We start from the raw sequence: 22,843 nt of genomic DNA, 5'->3' as shown, positions 1-22,843 counted from the left end.
GAATGGCCTCAGAGGTCCCCTCCAGCTCTGCATCTACGGCCCTCCAATCCCTGCCCCACCTCTTCCAAAGACGCCATGAAGCTTAAAGGCGATAACAGGAGAAAATGCTTTGAAAAAAGGTAATTGTTCAAATTAGAGATTTCCCAAATCTCTGAGTGAGAAGATCCCTCAGAAACTGTCCAGTCCAAGCTCTGCCGAGCCAAGAATCCCCCTCCATTGTGCCTGAGGAGCGGTCACCCAAAGGTCACTTGAAGACTTCCAGGGAGGGGCTACCCACCGCCTCCCAAGCAGCCCATTCCACTTGGTGGAATGGTGCTCATCATTATGACTTTTTCCTGACCTCTGCCTCTTCTGCCCTTGCTTATAGCTCTGCCCTCTGGGGCCAAACAGAATAAGTTTAAAACCTTTTCCTTGAAGTATTTGAGAAAAACCAATATAGCTCTCCACCCCTTCTGAGACTTCTCCATGTTGAATACATACAGTTCTTCTGACCCAAACTCATGTGGCATATTGCTGAGGCCCTTCACCGTCCTAATTTCCCTCCTCTGGCTACCCTTCATCTTATCAATTCCTTCCCAATATGTATCACTGAGAACTGATCACAATAATCCAGAAATAGCTTCATTAGGACAGAGGGTACAGGCGTTATCATTTCCATAGTCCCAGATATTCTCCTTCTCTAAAGCTGGCTAGGATTGAATTATCTCTCTTTGCTATCATAACACACTATTGACCTATATTGAGCTTGTGGCCCACTAAGACCCTGAGATCTTTTTTGAGGAACAAAAATGCTTTCTAGCTTGACTTTTGCAATCTTGTGGGTTTGATGTTCTTTTTGTACCCAAGTGTAAGACTTTTTGCATTTTACTCCTATTAAATTTCATTTCATTAAATTAAATCCAGCCTTCCAGTTTGTCTAAATCTTTCTGGATCCTGATTCTGTCACCCAGCACAATCCCCGCTTTGTATCAATTTGAAAAGTGTGCCATCTATTTAGGTCATTGATTAAAAATTTTGAGCCGCAGTGAATTTGAAAAAAATGTCATTGGGGCACTGCATTGGAGACTTTTCAAGTAACTATCAAATCGTTAGTGACTGCCCTTTGACTACAGCCATTTATTCAGTTCTGAACCAATTTAGTTGCACTAACACCTAGTCCACATTGCTCCATCTTTCCATGGAATAGCATGAGGCTTTGTCAACTGCTTTGATAATTCTTGGTAAATTGCATGGCACTCCCCTGATCTATAAGTCTAGTAAACCTTTGAAAAATGGAAACTAGGTTAATGTGGCATGACCTGTCTTGATAAGGTCGTGCTGGTTGCTTCCTTTTCTAGGTATTCATTAACCATACTTCTAATATGATGTCCTAGAGTTGTGCTAGAAATAAAATCTATAGTTTACCAACCTCTTTCTCTTCCTTTTATGAAATTGGAGTCATTTCATTTTCTCTAATCTTGTGATTCCTTTCCACTTCTCCATGATCTTTGAATGGAGGGGGCCATGCTCAGAAATTACATTGCTCTCAATTCACTGGAATGAAAAAATAATTTCTTGGAGCAGAAAAAACCAAAATAATTTCAGCATTGGGAAGCCTTATTTCTCTTCATCATCACTTATCCTGCCATCCTCCTGGAGAAATCATCCAACCCCTTCTTTCATCTTCTTTTCCTCAATATAGCTTTTTAAAAAACCCAACCAATCTTTTATTATCCTTGGCTTTCCTTGCCATGTGAGTTTTCCCGGTCCTAACACTATTCTTGGGGCAGCTAGGTGACACACTGGTCCTGGATTCAGGAGGACCTGAGTTCAAATCCAGCCTCAGACACATAACACTTACTAGCTGTATGACCCTGGGCAAGTCACTTAACCCCACTGCCTAGAGAAAAAAAAAACACTATTCTTACAAGATCAAGCCATACTTTTTATATTCATTTTCTGTTACCTGTCCTTATGTCCATCATATATATATATACATATATATATAATATATACACACACATATACATATACACACATATACACACACATACGCATATATACATATATACTTACATATTTACATGTATGTATATATAATTAAAATCTAAATTGGTCAGTGAATTCCTTATGTACCTACAGTAGCCTTTTTAGATATCACCTTTTTCTCCTCATTGGAAATGATTTTCTTTCTGTTTTTAAGAACCCCATTCTGTTTTTAAGAGTAAAATTTGCATTTTAATTTGCTTAAGTAGGCAATTCAGTGGCACAGTGGACTTGTAGTCAGTGAAATCTTGACTTTGAATTCTGCCAATTAGTAGCTGTGCGTTTCCTTAATCACTTAACCACTCTCAGCCTGCTTCCTCAGCTGCAAGATGGGGATAATAATAGCACCTTCCTCACAGGCTTATTGTACGAATCAAATGAGATCACATATAAAGTGCTGTGCAAACCTTATATAAATGGTAGCTACTATCATAGCTATTATTAAACATATCCCTGTTTCTTTAATAAAAAAAACCCACACACATATTTATCTTATTTTTAGAGATCCTTTCATTCTTACATTACCTTCATTTCCAAAATATGGCTTCCCCAGTGAGTCATTCCTTGAAAGGAAGATTTAAAAGGAAAGAGGAGAAAAGAGCAGGACTTCATTTTTGAGAGCTCACTATTCTTCCGGGACTGCATTACCCTATAAAATTTTAGTCCACAGAAACCCACCTATCCTTTTTCTGATCCTTTTGAAATCTAGTGCTTGGGCTAGGCTGATCACGGCTTTCCTCTCCTTCTCTATAAAGAATTCTAAGACAGAGCAGTCCCTCCCATGCCACAAAATTCCTACCATTTACACCCCAGAAACTAGTTCTTCTTTCTTTAGGGAGAATCGGATAAAAGCTGGGATATCCCAGTGTTGCTTCTTCTACTTTTTGAAGGAGAAAATTATCACCTAAAGCAAACCAAGAAATCTTGAGCTGCTTTTTTGTTAGCAAAGAGAGAAGGAAGTCCAGCAGATTTCCAGATCATTCAAGTCCTCTACCCAGTGCTTGTTAAACTTTCAGTGTGAGTGTTTGCACTTCAGAAATCCAGAAACACTATAAATCAGGGTTTGATGTAATTCTTTGTTAATTGTCTAGATTTAAGAAAATGTTGGAGAAATTATTAGTAATGCAGATTAAACTTAAAAGAAAGGCCTGCATATATTTCCTGCCCCCACTAGAGAGCCTGTTGTTAAACATTTACCACCACGCCCCTGCCTTTTCCATTACTATATCATGCCTCCATGCTAGGCCTGTGACCATTTCTCCTTCATCTTCTTCCTCCTTCTGTCCAGATGATCTGAAGTGTACTCTAATGACAATATCCCTTCTGGGTCTGCCTCCATTGATCTCTATCTGATTGCTCTCCCCCATATTTCCCTACTCTGATTCCTAGATTTCCTTACATGGATATGGCTTCTTAATATGTGCCTCCTCCTCTTTTTAAACCTTCCAGTAGCTTCTAAATAAGATGGATCTTTCCAGAGCCATATTCCAGCCATAGGTCTCATCCTTCCAAGGCTCAGGGATGCCGATGAGATTAAATTTGCCTCCTTGTTTTAGGATGCTGAGCTCAACTTGCTTGTTACACATATTCTATGCATTTGTGCACAACAGACTTCTGAGACCCTGGCTCTTTTCCTGGAGTTTGTCTCCTGTTAAATTCTCGTGGTTTCTCTTGCTAGCCTTCTTTTTATGTCAGTTGAATGTATGGTATCTATCTTGGTAGAAATGACCGTGGACATGCATAGTTTTCCTCCTTTTCCTTCCTTTTAAGTTAAAAGCCCTTCTAAGCAGGCATGCAAGACTCTGGGCCAATACAAAAGTCGGGATTTACCACCGTGCTAGCTCAGAAAGCGATCCTAAGGCCAAGGGTGGCCAGAGGTGAGTGGATATGCTTTCCCTAAGCCAAGAGCAGGTTCCCTTTGGTAAATAATCCTGCCTTCCTTTCATGTTCCCCTTTGAATTCAGTTGTTTTCAGGTGGGATCTGTGAGCAGAGCAGCCCAAAGGGTCAACAAACAGTTTTTCCCCTTATTTTTCAGGTGCAACCAGAAGCTTTTTGTTTAAAAACTGTAACAGTAAACAAGAGCTAACATGTTGGACAAGAGACTTGAATCCAAAAACATCCTCGCTGGCTGACATACTGGGCCAAACTGAATAAAATCAAACTTCATGGAGTCAAGTGGAAAGTCCTACACTTCAGTTCAAATAATCAACTGCACAGGTCCAAGATGGAGGAGGCATAACGAGGCAGCAGTTTGAGTGAAAAAGATCTGCAAGGTCTCAGTGGCCTGCAAGCTCAGTATCAATCCAGTGTGTCAGAGTAGACAAAACTGTGGTATCAGCTTGTGTTGCTAGAAGCACAATGTAGAATGAGGAAGATGCTCATGTCACTGTCCTTTGCCCTCATCATGCTGCATCTGAAATATCATGCCCCATTCTGGGAACCGTATTTTAGGAAGGTCACTGACCAGCTGGCATGTGTCCGAAGGAGGGTTCTATGCCTCTGAAGCTGTGCCCTGAGCATTCATTGAAGGACGTGGAAATGTCCGGGCCGAAGAAGACCAGACTTTAAGAGGACGTGAACATTTCCTTCAAATGAAGAGTTGCCATGCAAAGATGGGATTTGGCTTGTTCTGCTGGGACTAGGTTTGTGAGGGGAGGTTGAAAAAAAAAAACCCATTCAGCATAAGGAGAAACATCCCAACTCTGAGACTGGTCTTCAAGGGGAATGGCTTAACTCACAGGTGGTGAGCTCTCCTTCCTGGTATTTAAGGGGAGGCTGGACACCCACGCGTTGGATATGTTATAGAAGAGATTCCTATTCTGGGATCTGCCAGAATGTGAAGTGTCCCGAGGTCCCTTCTCCTCCATGAGTCTGTGAAATGACCCCTGAGTCAAACTGAGTCAATGTTTATTAAAGGATACTTTATTCCTAGGAAATTGTTGTTGTTTGTCCTTTGTTTTTGAAAAGAACCAGTGACTTCATCAGGTGATGCCTTGACTTGCTCGTGAATTGGATTTAAGTGAGTCAGAGTTGTTCAGGCCAGTACATTAAAATACCCTTTCATGGGTAGGTTACCCACCACTACCACCACCCCATGGAAAGCCCTTTGCTCTCATCTCCACATCCCTAAATCCTCCTCACTCTTCTACCTTCCCTGTTCCATGAAGGCTGCCCTCCCCAGCTCAGCGCAGTCCACAGAGATCTCCCCTCCTCCTTGAAAGAGAACGCTAGCTCTCTGTGCTCCTCATTCTGGCTGTTTATCATCCAATACCCTGTATGGTTGCTTAACTGTTTTGAGAGTTCATGCCTTGTCACCCAATGAGATTGTAAGCTTCTTGAGGGCAGGCATGGTGTCTTCTCCATCTTTGTGTACCCATCTCTGTGGTGCCCAGAATAGACCCTTCACAGAAGTGTTCAGGCCCCTTTGTAGATGAATGAATTAAAATGGGTTTCTTGTGTTTGTCTAAATCTTTCCATTTTCTCCTCTTCCTGGGATAAACTAAGCATGTGAAGTGACTTCAGTTAAGCTCCCTGAGGTCATTCCCACCTAATCCTGCATCCGCCAACACATGTTTCTTAACACTAGCCAGGTGGGTCCACTGAGGGGGAGGGGAGTGAAGCGTGAAATCTGTTTAGGAAGGGATTGCCTGATGAGCCTTCCAGGTGCCAGCCGTGGGCCTCGGAATGTGCGAGGCAGTCAAGGCCCATTAGCCACCCTTCCCGTTCCGCTCCTGGCGCACCAGAACACCTCATCCCTGTCAAAAGGAGGATTTGGAGAAGGCATTGAATTTTCCACGCGTCTCAGTAGAAGGAAAAGAAATCTCTTCACATTTGGAGAATTCACTAAAAGGTCAAGCACGGAGTCTAGAGTTGCTCTCTTCTGTCTAAAAAGGCCAGGAAGGGCTGTGTTGCCAACTTCCTCCGTGCAGAACCCAGGGCTTCCGGAGAATGGTTGTCAGAGGCCCCTGAATCTCCAGAGTCTACAAGTGAACAATACAGAGCACAGGGCATTTATGCTGGGCCCTAGACAGAATCAGTGATGGCTCTTTCCAGACTCCTCTCCTCCCTTGAATATGGATCTCACCAGAACAGCTTGACCCAAGATCAGATATTCTATGGGACTTCTGCCACTTCAAAATAATACAGCCTGGAACAGTGGGAAGAATGCTAGATTTGGAGTCACAGGACCTGGGTTCGAATCCCAGCTCTGCCACTTAGCCCCAGACGTGATCTTGGGCCAGTCACTTTTCTCTATGGGTCTTCTTCTGTAAAATGAAGGAGTTGGATTTGTGTTAGCTTCAAATCCCTGGGTCCCATGAAAGTAAACCATTGTGTTTTTGCTCCTAGTAATCAGGCAGGGCTCATAATGAGATCAGAGCAGAGGTACTTCACAAAATTGCATAAGAAAAGTCCCAAGAGCACAAATCTCTCCATAAAACCTTGAGACACTTTCCTAGAAATCTGCATCATCAATGGGAGGAGTGGATACACCTTGGGAATACCCATGAAAGAACCCGCTCGTAGGAGGTATGGCCCCGGCATGTTTGTGAAGGGACATGTAGAGAAGCCAGCTGGCTGAGGCATGCTCTTAGGAAGACATACAGGTAGGAGGGCCAGCTAGGTGGCACAGTGGTTACAGCACTGGCCCTGAAGTCAGGAAGACCTGGGTTCAAATCTGGCCTCACACCAAACACTTGACACTTACTAGCTGTGTGATCCTGGGCAAGTCACTTAACCCCAATTACCTTAAAAAAGAAGACATACATGTAGGAAATATGTTTGTCATAGCTCATACGTCCTATACTGTGGGATGGCCAGGGTTTTCCAGCAAAGCCACCAACCTACTCCCTCTGGGCCTGCTTCCCACTGGTCTCTTGGGCTGCATGGTTTCTGCCAGTCTTGTGGCCACAACATGTCTATGCAACGTACTGCTTCCTTTTAGTCTTGTGCGGTCGCTACTGGACAGTATTCCATTGGTCAATGGTCATCTGCCTCTTCTGCTTTTGCAGCTAAGCTCCTTTCTCTAAGAGCTTCTGAGCTTCATATCTCCATGGTGCCTGCTGGCCATCTGGCCACCTGTTTGTTTGGGTGCAGTGTCTAGAAAGCCTCTTCCTCAAAAGAATGGACTGGTGTTCATTGGCCATAGCCAAGACTATGAACCACCACAAATAGCTAGGACCTAAACCAGGCTAAGATTAAGTCTGTTTTAAGAAATCCTTCCTCCTCTCCTAAGAAGACCCATGGCCTTGTCCTCAGCTTCTTTCTGGTTTAGGGTTGATAAGTCTACATAACTACTGCTTAATTTCTGATTGCCAAACTGTCCTCCTTCAGAATCATTTCAGGGGTTGCCCTTTCAACAAAGCACCGAGGGCCGTTGTATTTGACATTCCTTTCTTCTCCAATTTTATTAATCCTAAGATTTTTTTTTATTCCTCATGCAAATGAATAGGAAGGAAAAAGGCAAATACAGCTCCTTAGTTGGAACCTCTTTGAGCCAGTGCTTTCTACCTTGATCTTTTGTTCCAAATTCCTACTTTTATTACGTGTATGTCCACCGACAGTCTTCCCCAGCTTTGAGCTGACCTGCACGTAGAGAGGGCAGGACACCTCAGAGAAGGTCCTCAAGCTTCTTTCCAGTCTTTGGTCCCTGAGCAAAATAGGCCAGGCAGAAAGGCTTCCCTTCATCCGTCCCTTGTTGTGATGTGGTGGTGACCCTGCATTCTCGAAGGCTAGCAGAAGGCTAATTCTGGAAGAGTCTACTGAACTGGGAAGGCTCTGAGTGTGAACTCAGGAACAGAGTTTATTTAGTGTTTGAGAATGAGCTTAACCAAGTGCAGAGAGATTCATTAGCAGAAGGCAGGCAAGAAGATGGTGATTTCAGCAACCCATGAAGTCCATCTACAAAGGCATAGTAGGATTTGTGATTTGCATTCATGGAAGATGCCTTTAAATCAGGGGAATCACAAAGTGTTAAAATACATACATAGAGTTCAAATCCAGCCTCAGACACTTCCTAGCTGTGTGACCCTGGGCAAGTCCTTAACCTCCATTGCCTAAAATAAATAAATGATTAAATGATTAAATAAATAAATAAAATACATACATACATATATACACACACCCATATATAATGTATATAATACATACATATAGAAAATGTATTATCCATGCATCTATATTACCTCTGTATAGACCAGTCATTAAAAATAGATATTGCACCATTTCTAAAGGACACCCTATAGTAGATGTCCATGAGTGCCAGGATCCCATGACCTCAGGGACAGGCACACCTGAAAGGGTAAGGAAGAGCTGAGAAGGTCAAGGACATGGTTGTCACTGATATTGTAACAATGCCCATTGCTGCCCAGACCTTTAGCGTTCTCCATGTTTAAGATGGCAAGCAGCTTGTAGTACAGTTCCATAGACAAGATTTTCCCAAGGGACACATGTAACACATGTTATATCAGGAAATACCATCCAGGTAACCAGAATCTTCAGAGCTATATCTGTCTGTGATGAAATGTCCTCACCCAGTTCTGCTGTCGTCCATCCTTCCATTATATAAGCTCCGCCGCGACAGTCTTAACCACCAACCCAGAGACCAGGGATATCCAGCCATTGGGCAGTGGAGAGTGGAGATAGATGGACGCCCTCAGCAGGAATCTTGCCAGAAGCTTCTGCCTTCCTGATCCACAAGTCAACGATTCTGACTCTCTCTTGTGGTGTATATATAGGGCCTCTCAAACTTTAAAATACCAGTTCTTGTTAATCTGAGGTCAGTGTCTTTATTGTTTCCCTTTTACAGCTAGGGCAACTGAGCCAGAGAGAGGTGAAATGACTCTCCCAGTGTCACACAAAAGAAAGTCGGTTTTTGTTAATGTTTCTCCAACTTATTCTATGTCCAGCTCACCCTGGCGGTCATTAGAAAGCATCTCTGAGCTTAGAGAAGCTGGACACCAGACAGTACGTGGCCCATTGGGCTCCTCCTCACCCTTCTAGTTTGCTAAGACCTGACAAAGTCCCTTCTGTGCTTTGAGATCCCTGGGAGTTGTCTTGAAGACACCAAGGCGTCCAAGGGCTCCATAGAGGAAACACTTAGTACTGCTGCCCAAGGAACCATTTGAGATGTGGGCTGAGAAAACTTCTATTTCTTATCCCAGGCCCATACATTTAGAATCACAGGATTTAGATCAATGGGTCCAATTTCCTTAGTTTACTACTCAGGAACGGAGGCCTAGAGAAGCCAGTGATTTGTCCAAGGAGCAAAAGGATCAAAAAAAAGATTTGGGGGCCTGGAGCAAGCAGCAGGGATTTGAACCCCTGTCTGATGGCAAATCCAGAGTCCCTGTAATGCTCTCCTTGGGTTAAGATGAGGACTCCTCTAACTATGACAGCCTGAGAGTCCTGACTCATAGGCAGAGCTGTAACAAAGGCAGTGTGACCAGGACTTTGTTTCCCAGGGCACTAAAGTTTAGAGGGTGCAAACACTGGGTGCTGGTCCTCCTTCTGCCCTGTAAGGCACCACAGCGACCGATCCCTCCCCTCCCCTCCAGCTGGATTTGTCTGAGTTGTTTCTGGTGTTATTTTCACACCACAGACGACAAAGATGATTTTAGAGCCTGTGTTACTTGCCCAGGAGTATCCAGGGCCCGAGCTGAGCCTGGAAGGGTCCTGGCGAGGCCGTTCCAGATGTTTCTGAGGGCTGGGTTCCAGCTGCCCCATTCCCTTGCTTTTTATCACTTAAACCCTGAAACCCTCATCATTTTACAGGCTCCGGAGGCTCCCTGGACGTTTAAAGCACCATCTGCTGGCTCCTTATCTCTGGGGACAGCTCAGTGCTTCTCAGAGAAGGTCTGCATGGGGGAGGGAGGGCAGGAGGCCCAGACTGTGCACCTGCTGCTGACAGCTTTCTTCAGCTTGGGCTGAAGAACCATTTTGTCTGGACCCGCTTGGCCTCTTGGAGACCCTCAGAATCTTGGCTTTGGGAGGGACTTCAAAGACTAATTGTCCAACCTGTACTGGAACAAGAATTCCTTACATCGGACCCAAAGGGGGGGGGGTCATCGAGCCTTTCCCAGAAGACATCTCCTGAAGAAGAACTCTATGAGCTCTGATCCCCCATACCTTTGATCTGGGGTGTTGTGGGGGGCAGAAGGGGACCTGAAGTAATCAGTCAATCAATTATTAAGCCCTACTATGTGCTAGGCACTGAGGATATGAAGGCAGAAATGAAGGAAGCCCTGCCCTTGGGGAGCTCTAGAAGCTGTGGCTTTGGACGCCATAATACCATTCCTGGTCAGACCCTGCTCCCCCCCGCCCTGTGACCAGGGAGCAGAGGCTCAGTCTACACTACAAGGCTCTTTGGGGATTCTAAGAGGCTGGAGTTTGGGGTCCCTGGGGCTACATGTTGGGCACGTGCTGCATTTCAGAGGCCAAAGGCCCCAAGCTCTGGGCACAGAACATGGGCCGAAGTTGGCTTCATACGAAGCAGCTGGGAATGGCCAGGGCTGGCCACAGGGTGGTGTTGGGAATTACTGTTGGGCCACTGGTATATCAGGCCACTCATTGTTTTTGTTCTTCATTTATCCGGAGAACCATGGAATCTTGGAGACAGAACAGAACTTAGAATATGGGATGTTGGACCACAGAACGTCCAAGATGGGAGGGACCTTAAAACACAGAACATCTGAGCTGGAGGGGCCTTAGAACACAGAACATTGTCTAAGGGAGGAACCTTACACCTTAGAATGTCCAGTCTTAGAGGAAGCTTAGAACACAGACTATCAGAGCCAGGAGGGGCCTTAGAACACAGAATGTCAGAGCTGGGAAGGACCTCAGAACACCGAACATTGTCTAAGGGAGGAACCTTAGAATGTCCAATCTGGAGGAAGCTTAGAACACAGAATATCAGAGCCGGGAGGGGCCTTAGAACACAGAATGTCTGAGACAAGAGGGATCTTAGAACATAGAATGTCCAAGCTGGGAAGGACCTTATAATAATGTTGGGCTAGAGCTGCTGGAAGGAGCCTTAGAATTTACAACGTGAGAACAAAAAACATAGAATGTTCACTCAAGAAAGAACTTTAAAGATCAAAAAGTCCAACCCTCAGGAAAGGAAACAGACCCAAAGGCAGCAGTTAAACTCTGAGTCCATAGTCCCCTTCAAGCTGGCGGGGTCCTCAGAGGCCAGCCAGTTCAACCCCCCACCACCACCACCATTTATAGATGACAAGCTTGAGGCCTGGAAGGGGCAAGTGACTTGCCAAAGGACACACAGGTGGCGAGTAGCCGAGGCGAGAGTCTAGCCCAGGTCCTGTGGCTTGAACACATATAAGATGGGTTTGGGGTGACAGGTTGAAAGCTTCCAGCCAGCCTCAAACTCAGTCAAAGTCATCAGTATGACAGAAATACCCTCAAAATAACTTGACCTTGAACTGCATGGAGAGGAATAGGGGGTCCCAAATGAAGGAAGTGATGGTCCCACCATCCCTTGTCCTGGTCAGACCACACCTGGAGGATTGTGCCCAGCTCTCAGCGCCATGTTGTAGAAAAGATAACGGCACATTGACATGTGCCCAGAGGCAGCAGCCAGGTTGTTGGAGTGGGGGGAGGGGCAGGGAACCAGAACCCCCACCAGCGGAAATACCTGGGCAAGTTGAGCCTGAAGAAAAGAAGACCGGGAGAACCTAATAGCTGCCAGCAAGTATTTGAAGAGCTGTCAGGAGGGATTCAATTTGTTCTCTTTGACTCCTGAGAGCAGAACTAGGAACTTTTTGCAACTTGCAAAAAGAAAAATTTAAACTTGATGTCAGGAAAATCTTCCCAACAATGAGAGCTGTTCAAAAGGCGAGTGGGTGGCCTGGAGAGAGGATGGGGTCCCCTTCCTTGTGAGGATGATGATGATGATGATGACAATGACAGTGATGATGACACTTGAAGGCTGGCCCACCTTTGTCCGCTATCCCACAATGCCTCTCATTCGTTGTCCAGGAGCAAGATGGAAGTGGATGGGGCTGTTTGCTGTGTTCTGAGCTCCCTGCGCAAGCAATGAAAACCAGGGGGCCGAAGAAGAATGTTGGATATTGATAAAGTAGATCCCAGTCATTCCCCAGTCCAAAGCAGGGGATCAGGATGTTTTTCAGGACAAGTAGTAGCTAGATCATAGATAGCAGTGATCACGTCCTCCAAATGTCATTACTGGAGCGAGATGAGCTCTTGGCTAGGAAGCCTCTCTCCAGAGCAATGGGGCTGGGATGTCTTCAGTAAGGCATACTGGCCATTTCCTAGGGAGCCTGCTTTGCCACTGGCAGGCCTGGATGACCTCAGGGATCTGTTCCATTTCCAAGCTTCTAGAATCTCTTTTGGTTGGAAAGGAAATTAAATTACTGAGTCCAACTCCCTTCTTTTAAAAAGAAGGAAACTGAGGCCCATCAAGGGGGAGTGGCTTGCCCATGGCCACAGAATAAATAGCAGAGCTGGGACATGAATATACAGGGAGACCAATTTCAGCTTAATTTTAGGAAACAATCAGAGCTGTTTCCCAGTGGAATGGGATGCTTCATGAGATGGTGTGCTCTCCATCACTTGAGGTACTTGGGTGGAATCTGGCGTGTGCATCTACTGGGAATGGTGCAGAGGCCTTCCTGCTCACGTCTATTGTGGATGAGATGCAAGGTCCCCTCTAACTCTGACTTTCTTGATTTTGTAATTCCATGAAAATCGAAAAGCCCATGTTTGTCTTCTCCCAAAGGAGTCTATGTACAAGCAGTATCCATAAAATGAAGCTGGCTCTTGTCTTAATTTGTCTCCTCAGACAATTCTGCGCATTGTGGTCCTTGGGATCTGGGATTACATCGAAAACAAAATTGAGGTAAGATTATTGCTCTCACCCTTTGTAGCCTGATATTTCCTGGTTCCTGTCCATGGTGGGGGGAAGGTAGGGAGGAGGAAGAGGGAAGAGACATTGGAAAAAGAATTGGAGATATGTCTTCCCTTCTTCATTTGTGGTCCTAGAAGTCGCTCATGCAGGGGTAAAGAACCATGGAATGTCAGAACTAGAGGGGCCTTAGAATGTGGGATTTCAGAGCTGGAAGACCTTTAGAACAGAGAACAGAGAATACCAGAGATGGAGGGCTCTTAGAACAGGAGAGCTGAATTTTGGAAACTAGAACTCCTTAGTACACAAACTGGATGTAATAGAACCTAGTAACAACATCTAGAATATGGGACATCAAATGTTGATCCTGGAAGGTTTATTAGAACACAGAACGTCAGAGCTGAAAGGCCCTTAGAACACAGAACAGAGAATTCCAGAGATGGAGGGCTCTTAGAATGGGCAGTGTAGAATTTTGGAAGCCAGAAGACAACAAGAATACAAAATGAAGAGATGGAAATTACAGAACCTAGAATACAGGAGATCAAACATTGAACCTGCAAGGATCATTAGAACAAAGAACATCAGAGCTAGAAGTCCCTTAGAACACAGAACACCAGAGATGGTAGGATATTAGAACAGACAGTGTAGAATTTTGGAAGCTAGAAGACCTTGAAATAGAAAATAGCATAGCTAGAAATAACAGAACTTAGAATACAGTGTATCAAATGGTGAACCTGGAAGTATTATTAGAACGTGAAAGGTCAGCGATGGAAGGTCATTAGAACAGAGAATGCCAGAGATGGAGTACTCTTAGAATAGGTAGCGTAAAATGTTGGAAGCTTAGAATGCAAAATGGCAGAGCTGGAAGAAACAGAATACAGGACGTTGAATGTTGAACCTAGAACAGTCATTAGAATATAGAACAGTAGAACTGGAAGGAATCTGGAAGTCTAGCATCTTCACCGAGGATATTGAGGCCCAGAGGGGGCTCACAGGCTCAAAGATCTCAAGCTGGATGGGACGTTAGATGCCATGTCCAGCCTCTCATTTTACAGATGGAGAAAGTAAAGCCCAGAGATGTGACTTGCCCAAGGTTTTCTGCTACTACAGGTCCCAATAGTTAGTATGGTAAAACCTTAGACTTGGATAGAAGAACCTCAAAGGTCATCCCATCCAACTCCTACCTGAGCAGGAATCCCCTTTCCAACATCCCTGACAAGTACTCATCCAGTTTCTATTTGAAGACCCTACCATGATGGGCAACTCACTACCTTCATAGGTGGTCCATTGTTGGATACTATTAGAAAAATTTTCCTTGTATTGAACCAAAATCTGCCTCACTGTTACCCACCTACACACACACACACACACACACACACACACACACACACACACACACACACACATCCCTTACACATGATCCTGAATTTTGTGTCATGGACCTGTTGGGTGGTCTGGTGAAGCCTGTGGCTCCCTTCTTCAAATAACATTTTTAAATGCACAAAATAAAATAAAATGCATAGAATTACAAAAGAAACCAAAGGTTCATGAAAATAAAAGTATATTTTTGCCCATCCAAGTTCATTAACCTCCATGAATCTCCTGGTTAATAATCCCTGTTCTGGATGATCACAGAGGCTTCTGACAAGTCTAAATACTAGAATCCCAGGATCCTAAATCCTACTTCTCTTCCCTCCTTTACATGACATCCCTTAAGATATTTGAAGATCGTTACCACATCCCCCCAGTGTCCCCCACTCTCCAGCACCCTCAGGTTCACTTAAATTCACTGATGAACAATTATTCAACTGTTATCATGACTCTAGCTCATCAGAGCCCAGCCTTGGCCAAGTGCCTCAGACAATCCCAACCAATTTCAAGGACTGTCTCAAGCCAAATTTAATTTAGTCTCATGGAAAGATGTACTAAAACATTTGGGAGATGCCAAGGAGAGGACATTTGTCAGGTGAAGGAAAAGACCAAGTTAAGATTTTCCCCCAATACTGGGAATCTTTGCTCCAGCTGGAATAATGGGGTGCTATGGAGGGAGTATGAAAGGTGCCTCACGCCAGAAGATTCCCTGGGGAAACCCCTAGTAAGGCGAGGAGGTAGATATGGGGAAACGATCTGATTGGGAAGCTGATGTCATCAGCACATCCTGCAGGGACTGCAGCAAGCTGGGATATTCAACAGAGTCAGTCAGAGGAAAGAGGATTGTTTTGTATGTTATGGATCTGACCAGCCAGTGGCTTATCCTAATGATAATAATAACAGCAATGCCTTCTGTCTGGCTATTTAAAAAGCACATTCACGTACCTTCTCATCAGATCATTTGTAAGACAGACTAAGTGGAAAGAATACTAGCTGTTGGGACTTTACACATCTCAAGGCTGGAAGTTTGTCTTACTGCATCCTCATGTCCCTAGCATAGAACACATTGCAAGCAATTGACAAATGTTTATTGAATTGAATGGCTGGGAATTGTTACTCCCAGGTTCCCAGGTTAAACTCTGCTCAGTATTCCTTTGGGTAAATGACTTCTTTACCTTTCCTAGACCCCAGAATCTTCATCTATAAAAGCTAATCAGGGTCCAGATCACTGGGATTTGTGGACTTGATTAGGAAAATATTTTCATACTTGTATTTAGTCTAGTTGATTTCCTTTGCAATCCCATGCGTATGTTTTTATAAACATGATTTGGAGGAGGGTTCACAAGACTTCCCCAGACTGCCAGAGGTGCTGTCTATAAACTTCAACAAGGTGAAGTACTCCCTAGGCTAAAGGAGGGGGATAGCGATGTGGTACAGTGGGTAAAGCACTGAATCTGGAGTTAGGAAGACCTGAGTTTAAATCTGGTCTCGGAAACTTCCTAGCTGTGTGACCCTTGGCAAGTCACTTCGCCCTGTTTGCCTCATTTTCCTCATCTATAAAATGAGTTAGAGAAGGAATGGCAAACCACTCCAATATCTCTGCCAAGGAAACCCCAAATGGGGTCATGAAGAGTCAGACATGATTGAAATGACTGAAATAACAAACATAAACTAGAGGAGTTCCAAAGTCCCTTATAGGTCTACACCTGCCTGAGTCTGTGAATGAGTGTAGGCAGGTATTCAAAGAAAGGAAAAAGAGAGCTGAGGTGTCCAGGGAAGGCTGCCTGGCAGAGGTGGTACCTGAGAGAGGCCTTGAAGGTAGGATTTAGAGAGGCCAAGGAAAGGAAGGGGAAGCATAAATTCTGGGCTGGGGGAAATAGTCATAACTTCTTGAAGATGTCTTTTCTAGATATCATAATGGGAATGATTAGCCCTCTTGCTAAACACAGATGGCTGCTGTCCCTTGCTTAAAGCACATACCACCACCACTCCCTGCCCCCAGCTAAGCCCGCCTGACATCTTCCTCCTCCTCCTCCTCTCAGGTGTTTGACGGGGCCGTGATCATCTTATCCTTGGCCCCCATGGTAGCATCCACCGTCGCCAATGGTCCCAGCAGCCCATGGGATGCCATCAGCCTGATCATCACCCTCCGAATATGGAGAGTAAAGAGAATCATTGATGGTAAGCATGATTCAGCCAGTAGAGAAAGTGGTTTGTCTGGGTGCAGGGACCAGCTGAAGACCTGGGCCTATTCCTTAAATGCGTCCTCTGTCAGTCAGGACACCTGTGTGTAGATCACCATGCCCGGTGCTGGGGGAGGCTCAGCATTCAGAGAAGAAGTGCCCCCACCCAGCCTTGGGAACTTGCAGGCTAAGATGGGGAGGAGGAGACATAAATACAGATTGCTGCAGTACATGGTATTATTACACGACAGGCATTTTAGATGTGTGCAAATAAAAGTACAATCTGAAGTCATAGGGAGAAACTGGGAAGACTTCGTGGAGGAAGTGATGTGAGGTGGGTTTGGAAGGGTGGGTAGCAACAAGCATCATAGGATCAAAGACTCAGAACTATAAAGGACCTTAGATCTCTTCTAGTCCACCCCAACTCGATTTAGAGATGAGGAAGATGATGCCTAGGGAGGTTAAATGACTTCCCCAGGGTAATAGAATTAGTAAGTGGCAGAGTCAGGATTTGCACACAGGTCCTCAGACTCTGAATCCAGCTCTCTTTTCATAGCACCATGCCAAAGGAAGCACATTCCAGGCATGGGTAGCAGTGTAAGCAAACAGAGGTGACAGGGAGAGAATAGGAACAGAAAATAGTCCACGGTGACTGGATGGGCGAGAAGGGCACAAGAGGAGGCTAGAGACGTCCAGTGGGGCACGAGAGGCTAAAGGGCTTGAACTCGACAGGAAACCATTGAAGACTGTTGAGCGAGCAAGCAGCTCACACTTACTATGCACCTACTGTGTTTCAGGAAGACAAAAGTAGATAATCATCCCTGTTCTCAGGGAGCTTATGTTCCACTTGGGGAGAATACATTCACATAGATAAGACAGAGAAAGGGTCACCTTGGCAGCAGGGGCAGCCAGGTGGGAGAGGGAGACGTGACCAGATCTATGCTTTGGAAAGGTAATTCTACATAGCGTTTGAAGGACTGAGCCCTGTCCTCATGTGTTTACTAGCTACGTACCCATCACTTAACCTCTCTGTGCCTCAGTTTCTTCACCTGTAAAATGAGGACATTGGACTCCCAGACCTCTAAAGTCCCTTCAAACTCAAAATCTATGTGTCTATGAGCCAGTAACTTAGGGAGTGCACGTTTTATTATCCTCATTTTTCAAACAAGGAAATTGGGTCTCAGAGAGAGGCAGCTACTAGCTTAGTGGATAGAGTGCTGCGCCTGGAGTCAGGAAGACCTGAGTTCCAATCCAGCTTCAGATACCTACTAGTGGTGTGACCCTGGGCAAGTCACTTAACTTCTGTTTGCCTCAGTTTCCTCCATTGTAAAATAGGGACAATAACGGCACCTACCTTGAAGGGTTATTGTGAGAATCAAATGATCTAAAATTTGTAAAGTGCTTAGCCAGTGCCTGACACATAGTAGGTGCCACATAAATGCTCATTCCTGTCCCCATATGCCTACAGCTTGTAAACATGAGACTTAAGGCTGGCGAACAGGCCTCCTGAGACTGGGTCCAGGACTCCGTCAGCTGCTCTCCACAGCCTCCCTGACAGCCCCTGACCTCTCTCAGTCAGACCCTTAGAAAGACAGCTCCTCTGGGGGCCAGGACTTTGTTTCCTCACCTTATATACCTGTTCTGCCCAGATGGACACTTAGACACTAATGGAAGATAAGAGCTCCCACCCCCAAATGCTCTTCCTAGATGTGCCTTTCACTTTTCCATCTGCCATCCCTCCCCCTATTGAAGATTCCTGATAAAAAGATACACTACATGAACCTGCTGTGAATCTGAGCACATATGAAGAGACAGCCTCCCTGTATCCTTCACAGGAGACCCACCTGGTCATGCCAATTAGTGAAGAATAACAGAATCAGAGCTGAGAGGGCGCTTGCCGGCTGTCTTATTGTCCAGAACCGGGGCAAGAATCCCTTCTCTAAAAAAAAATTAAAATAAGTAACAACAGCAATAAATTTAAATAAGTTTAACAATAAATTTAAAAGAATCAATAATAATAATTCAGTAATTTAAAATAATATAATAATCAAGTGTATTGATACTTGTGGTAGTGCCTGAAATTTTACAACCTAATGAGTTAGGTAGCACATGTATTATTATCCCCATTCTGAAGATGTGAAAGCTGAGTTCCATAAAGGTACAATGAGTTTCCCATGGTTACACAGTTAACAACAACTATCATTTACATAGGCTTATAAAGAGGTTTTTACATATTAACATATTTGATCCTCACAACAGCCCTATGAGGTAGATGCTATTGTTATCTCCATTTTACAGGTGAGGAAACTGAGGCACAGAGAGATTTTTTTTTAAGTGACTTGCTCAGAGTCACACAGCTAGTAAGTATCAATGGGAAGATTTGAACCCATGTCTCCTGAGTCTGTATGCAGCCCTGGACGGTGTATAAATTACCAGCGGAAAAGAGGAGTCTGACCATGGCAAACAAGTCAGACAGAGACCAGCTGAAGCTTTGAAACTGACCCAATAGACTTCCCAAGCGTATTGGAGAGCCTCAGGTAAACAGTGCAGTGTTCCTAGATTGGGTCTAAGAAGGTGTGACCATTTTCACTAGCTTGCATCTTCCAGGAGCTTTTGGGTAGCCAACAGCTTTTCCCTCAAAGAAGCAGGAGCACAGGATGTTAATTAAGCTGCTTTACCCTTCGGTGTCTCCGAGTCAGATTTGACCAGAGTTGAGCTCTTGGAAGGCTCCAGCCTGAGCCAGGTCATCATTGCCTTTGTGAATCAGTCATCTCTTTCCTTTCAGCTTATGTCCTGCCGGTGAAGGTGGAGCTAGAGATGGTCATTCAGCAGTACGAGAAAGCCAAGGTCATCCAAGATGAGCAGCTGGAGAGGCTCACGCAGATTTGCCAGGAGCAAGGGGTAATACACCTGGGGTTTTTTACTCTGTCTGGGTTTTTGCTCAACAGCCCTGATTCTACTGAGACTTAGAAGCCTCGAACATTAGGGGCAAAGAAGGAGCCTTAGAAAAAACTGTCAGAACTGGGACCTTAAACATAAAATGTCACAACTGAGAGGGACCTTAGAACGCAGAATGTCACAGCTGGGAGAGATCTTAGAACATAGAATGTCACATCTGAGAGGGACCTTAGAACACAGAATGTCAAAGCTATAAGGGACCTTAGAACTAACAATGTCACCTTAGAACACAAAATGTCATAGCTAGGAGGGATCTTAGAACCAAGAATGTCACCTTAGAACACAAAATGTCACAGCTGGGAAGGATCTCAGAACACAAAATGTCACAGCTGGGAAGGACCTTAGAACATAGAATGTCTCAGCTGGGAGGAATCTTAGAACTTAGAACATCACAGTTGGGAGACATCTGAGAGAGGCATTAAAGAGCTGGCCCTGAAGTCAGGAAGGCCCAGGTTCAAATGTTCTTTAGACACTTAATAACTGTGTGACTCTGGACAAGTCACTTAACCTCTGTTTGCCTGTTTTCTCATGTGCAAAATGAGGGCATTAGACTTAACCCCTACACTTCCTCTCAGCTCTAAAAATCCATGATCTGTGACCCTATGACCTCAGAGATCATTGAAACTCATGTTCTTTCACAGATAAGTAAACAGACCAGAGAGGGCATGGCTTTCCAGAGGTCACTGCCAGACAGTGGCAAACTAAAGCTTGGAAAGTCCATTGTGTAACACCCAGACCAGTCTTCCTTCTATTATGCCAGCCTCTTCATGCAGACTGAGTTCTCTCAGTAGCAGCACGAAGCTCTCCTTATGTATGTGTAAGAGACACCCAGCCTTCTCTAAAACTAAGAATCCACTAACCAGTTAAAAGTCGCCAAGCCCCCAATACTCGCCAGGCACTCAGTGGAGAGCTCAAAGATGGATCCTGCCCATGAAAGTCCTCTAGTCTAGTACGGGACACATGACATGAAGGAGTGGGCTAAGCTCAGTGGTCCTGAGGTCACTTCCTGCTCCAGGTCTCCTTCCATGGGTCTATGAGTGGCATCAGCAGTGAACCCCACAGGAGCTCTGGGAAAGATCCCAGAATGGGCTTCAGTGACGGTGAACAAAGCTTCAGGAAAGGGATGGGACTTGAGCTGGACCTCAAAGTGCACTTTCTAATCGAGCCACTGAGCAGGAAACATTGTGTCAGAGGATGGTGGGGCTGCCCTGGCCAGGTAAGGAAGGCAGAGACCACATCCCCCACCCCATAGTGGGGTGCTTCATAGATGCTCTTGCATTCTTACTTATACCAGGGAAAGTCAGAAGCATCCCTGTCTCTGGACCAGGGGTGAGAGACTGAAGCTGCTTATCTCATACATTCACAGCTACACAGACATAATAATAATATTAATGATGATGATGACGACAATGATGATGGTGGTGGTGGTGGTGGTGGTCATGGTGATGATGATGATGACAATGGTGATGGTGATGATGATGGTGGTGGTGGTCATGGTGATGATGATGATGACAATGGTGATGGTGGTGATGGTGGTGGTGATGGTGGTGATGGTGATGACAGTGATGATGATGACAATGATGATAGTGGTGATGGTGGTGCTGGTGATGGTGGTGATGGTGATGACAGTGATGATGATGACAGTGATGATGGTGGTCATGGTGGTGATCATAGTGATGATGATGATGGTGGTGGTTGTCATGGTGATGATGGTGATGATGATGATGATGTATCTGGAACTTTACAAAGTCTGTGACATACACAATATTTGATCCTCACAGCCATCCAGTGAGGTAGGTGCTACGATTATCCCCATCTTACCGAGGAGGAAAGTGGAGCTCAGAAAATCAGATGACTTGCTCAGGGTCACACACAGAGTATCAGAGGCCTGTTTCAAACTGAGGTCTTCTTGGCTCCACAAGGTGGGCCAGCATGATGTAGGGGGCACATAGATGGATTCAAAGGACCAGTGTTCAAGTCTTGTTTGTTCTACATACTGTGTAACCCTGGGAAAATCATTTAACTTCCCCTATCCCAATATCTTACATTTACTAGGTGCTCAGTAAGAATTCACTGAATGAATGAATCTCTTAGATATTCAAATCAGGTCTTCCAGCTAAAGAGACTGAAAGATCACAGGAAGGACAGGAGACTGTGCAGTCACTGCAAAGAAATCCCCCCCTTAAAACAACCAGGTCAAATCTTTGAAATCATTTCAGAAGACTTTTTGTTTGTTTAAAATAAACTTAAATAACTTATTTTTTAATCGGTGAAAATACACCTTCTCTGCCCCACATACAATTTAAAAAGAAAGAAAAATAAAACCCTGGTAATAAGTATGCCTAGTCAAGCTAAAGCAAACAAAACCAAAAAATGCTTCCCCCGCTGGCCATGCCCAAAACAAAAATATGTCTCCCAATCTGCACCCTGGGTCCATCCCTCTGACAGGAGGTAGATAACATGTGGTCATCATGAGTCCTCTGGAATCATGGTTGGCCATGGTGTCCATTAAAGGGGCAACCATACCTTTTATGGGAGTTACTGCAACCCAGCAGGAGAAGAGTTCAAGTCATGGTGTAGAAAAAAAGAGCAGGTGAGTTTTAGGCATAGAGTCAGAAGACCTGAGTTCAAATCCTTGCATGACCCCAGAAATCACTTCCTCTGTCTGAGCCTCAGTTCTTATGTGTAAAAGGCAGAGATTAGACCAAGACTTCTGACTCCAAAGTCTTCTGAGTCTTAAAGGCCTCGTCTCAGCATCACAGTGGCCTGGGGAGGTGTCCCAGGCTATTGGAGCAGAGCCAGGACGCTCTACGAAGGGGGCTCCCCCCAAGGTCTGGCCCCCCGAGGATGATGAGTGTTGTCAGCCCCAGAGCTCTTAAAGACACCAGGGGGAGCCCCGCACCGATGGAATCGCAGCTCTCTGAAGCGGCCAAGGATGGATGGATGGATGGACACAGTACGTCCCAGCAGCAAACAACGGCTCATAAATTTCCTCTGTCTTGATAGACCTTGAACTGGGGCCAAGCAGATGTCGGTGTGAGCTACCATTCGAGGGAAACGCCCTCGTTTGCTGCTGTGAGCTGGCAAGGAGATGTTGCCACAAGTATTGCGTCTTCCCTCCGTAAATTAACAGCTTCATAATTCTGCAGGGAACAGGTTGTCAGCTTGAATGAAGTCACATTAATGGCACAAATATCTATACAGCCAAGACAGGAGGAAATCATCTCCCACCATGTTCAAAATATCACAGACCCAGATGCCTCCTCCATGGCCCTTGCTCCCAGCCCTCTTTTCTTTTGAAATGGTGTAGGGAAAAGAGCCCTAGACTTGACATCCTGAGCCCTGGGTTCAAATTCTTCCTCTGCTACTTATGGCCATGTGACCTTGAGCAAAGCTCTTCTCCTCTCTGAGGTGAGTTTTCTCACGTGC

The 22,843-nt window shown here is 45.0% G+C and overlaps 1 protein-coding gene across 1 annotated transcript in view; it reads left to right on the top strand.

Moving 5' to 3' along the window:
- TMEM266 (transmembrane protein 266) overlaps positions 1-22,843 on the top strand; it is a 92,166-nt gene that overhangs the window by 31,663 nt on the left and 37,660 nt on the right. Inside the window, exons 5-7 of the mRNA XM_078151593.1 lie at positions 12,840-12,896; positions 16,316-16,454; positions 19,242-19,357. Coding sequence (XP_078007719.1) covers positions 12,840-12,896; positions 16,316-16,454; positions 19,242-19,357 — 312 coding nt within the window. The remainder of the gene's footprint in view (positions 1-12,839; positions 12,897-16,315; positions 16,455-19,241; positions 19,358-22,843) is intronic.

The sequence above is a fragment of the Phascolarctos cinereus genome, unplaced genomic scaffold (genome assembly GCF_003287225.1).
Source record: "Phascolarctos cinereus isolate Bilbo 61053 unplaced genomic scaffold, phaCin_HiC Scaffold_3;HRSCAF=262, whole genome shotgun sequence".
NCBI classification, from domain to species: domain Eukaryota; kingdom Metazoa; phylum Chordata; class Mammalia; order Diprotodontia; family Phascolarctidae; genus Phascolarctos; species Phascolarctos cinereus.
This window is presented reverse-complemented; position numbering and strand designations above follow the sequence as displayed.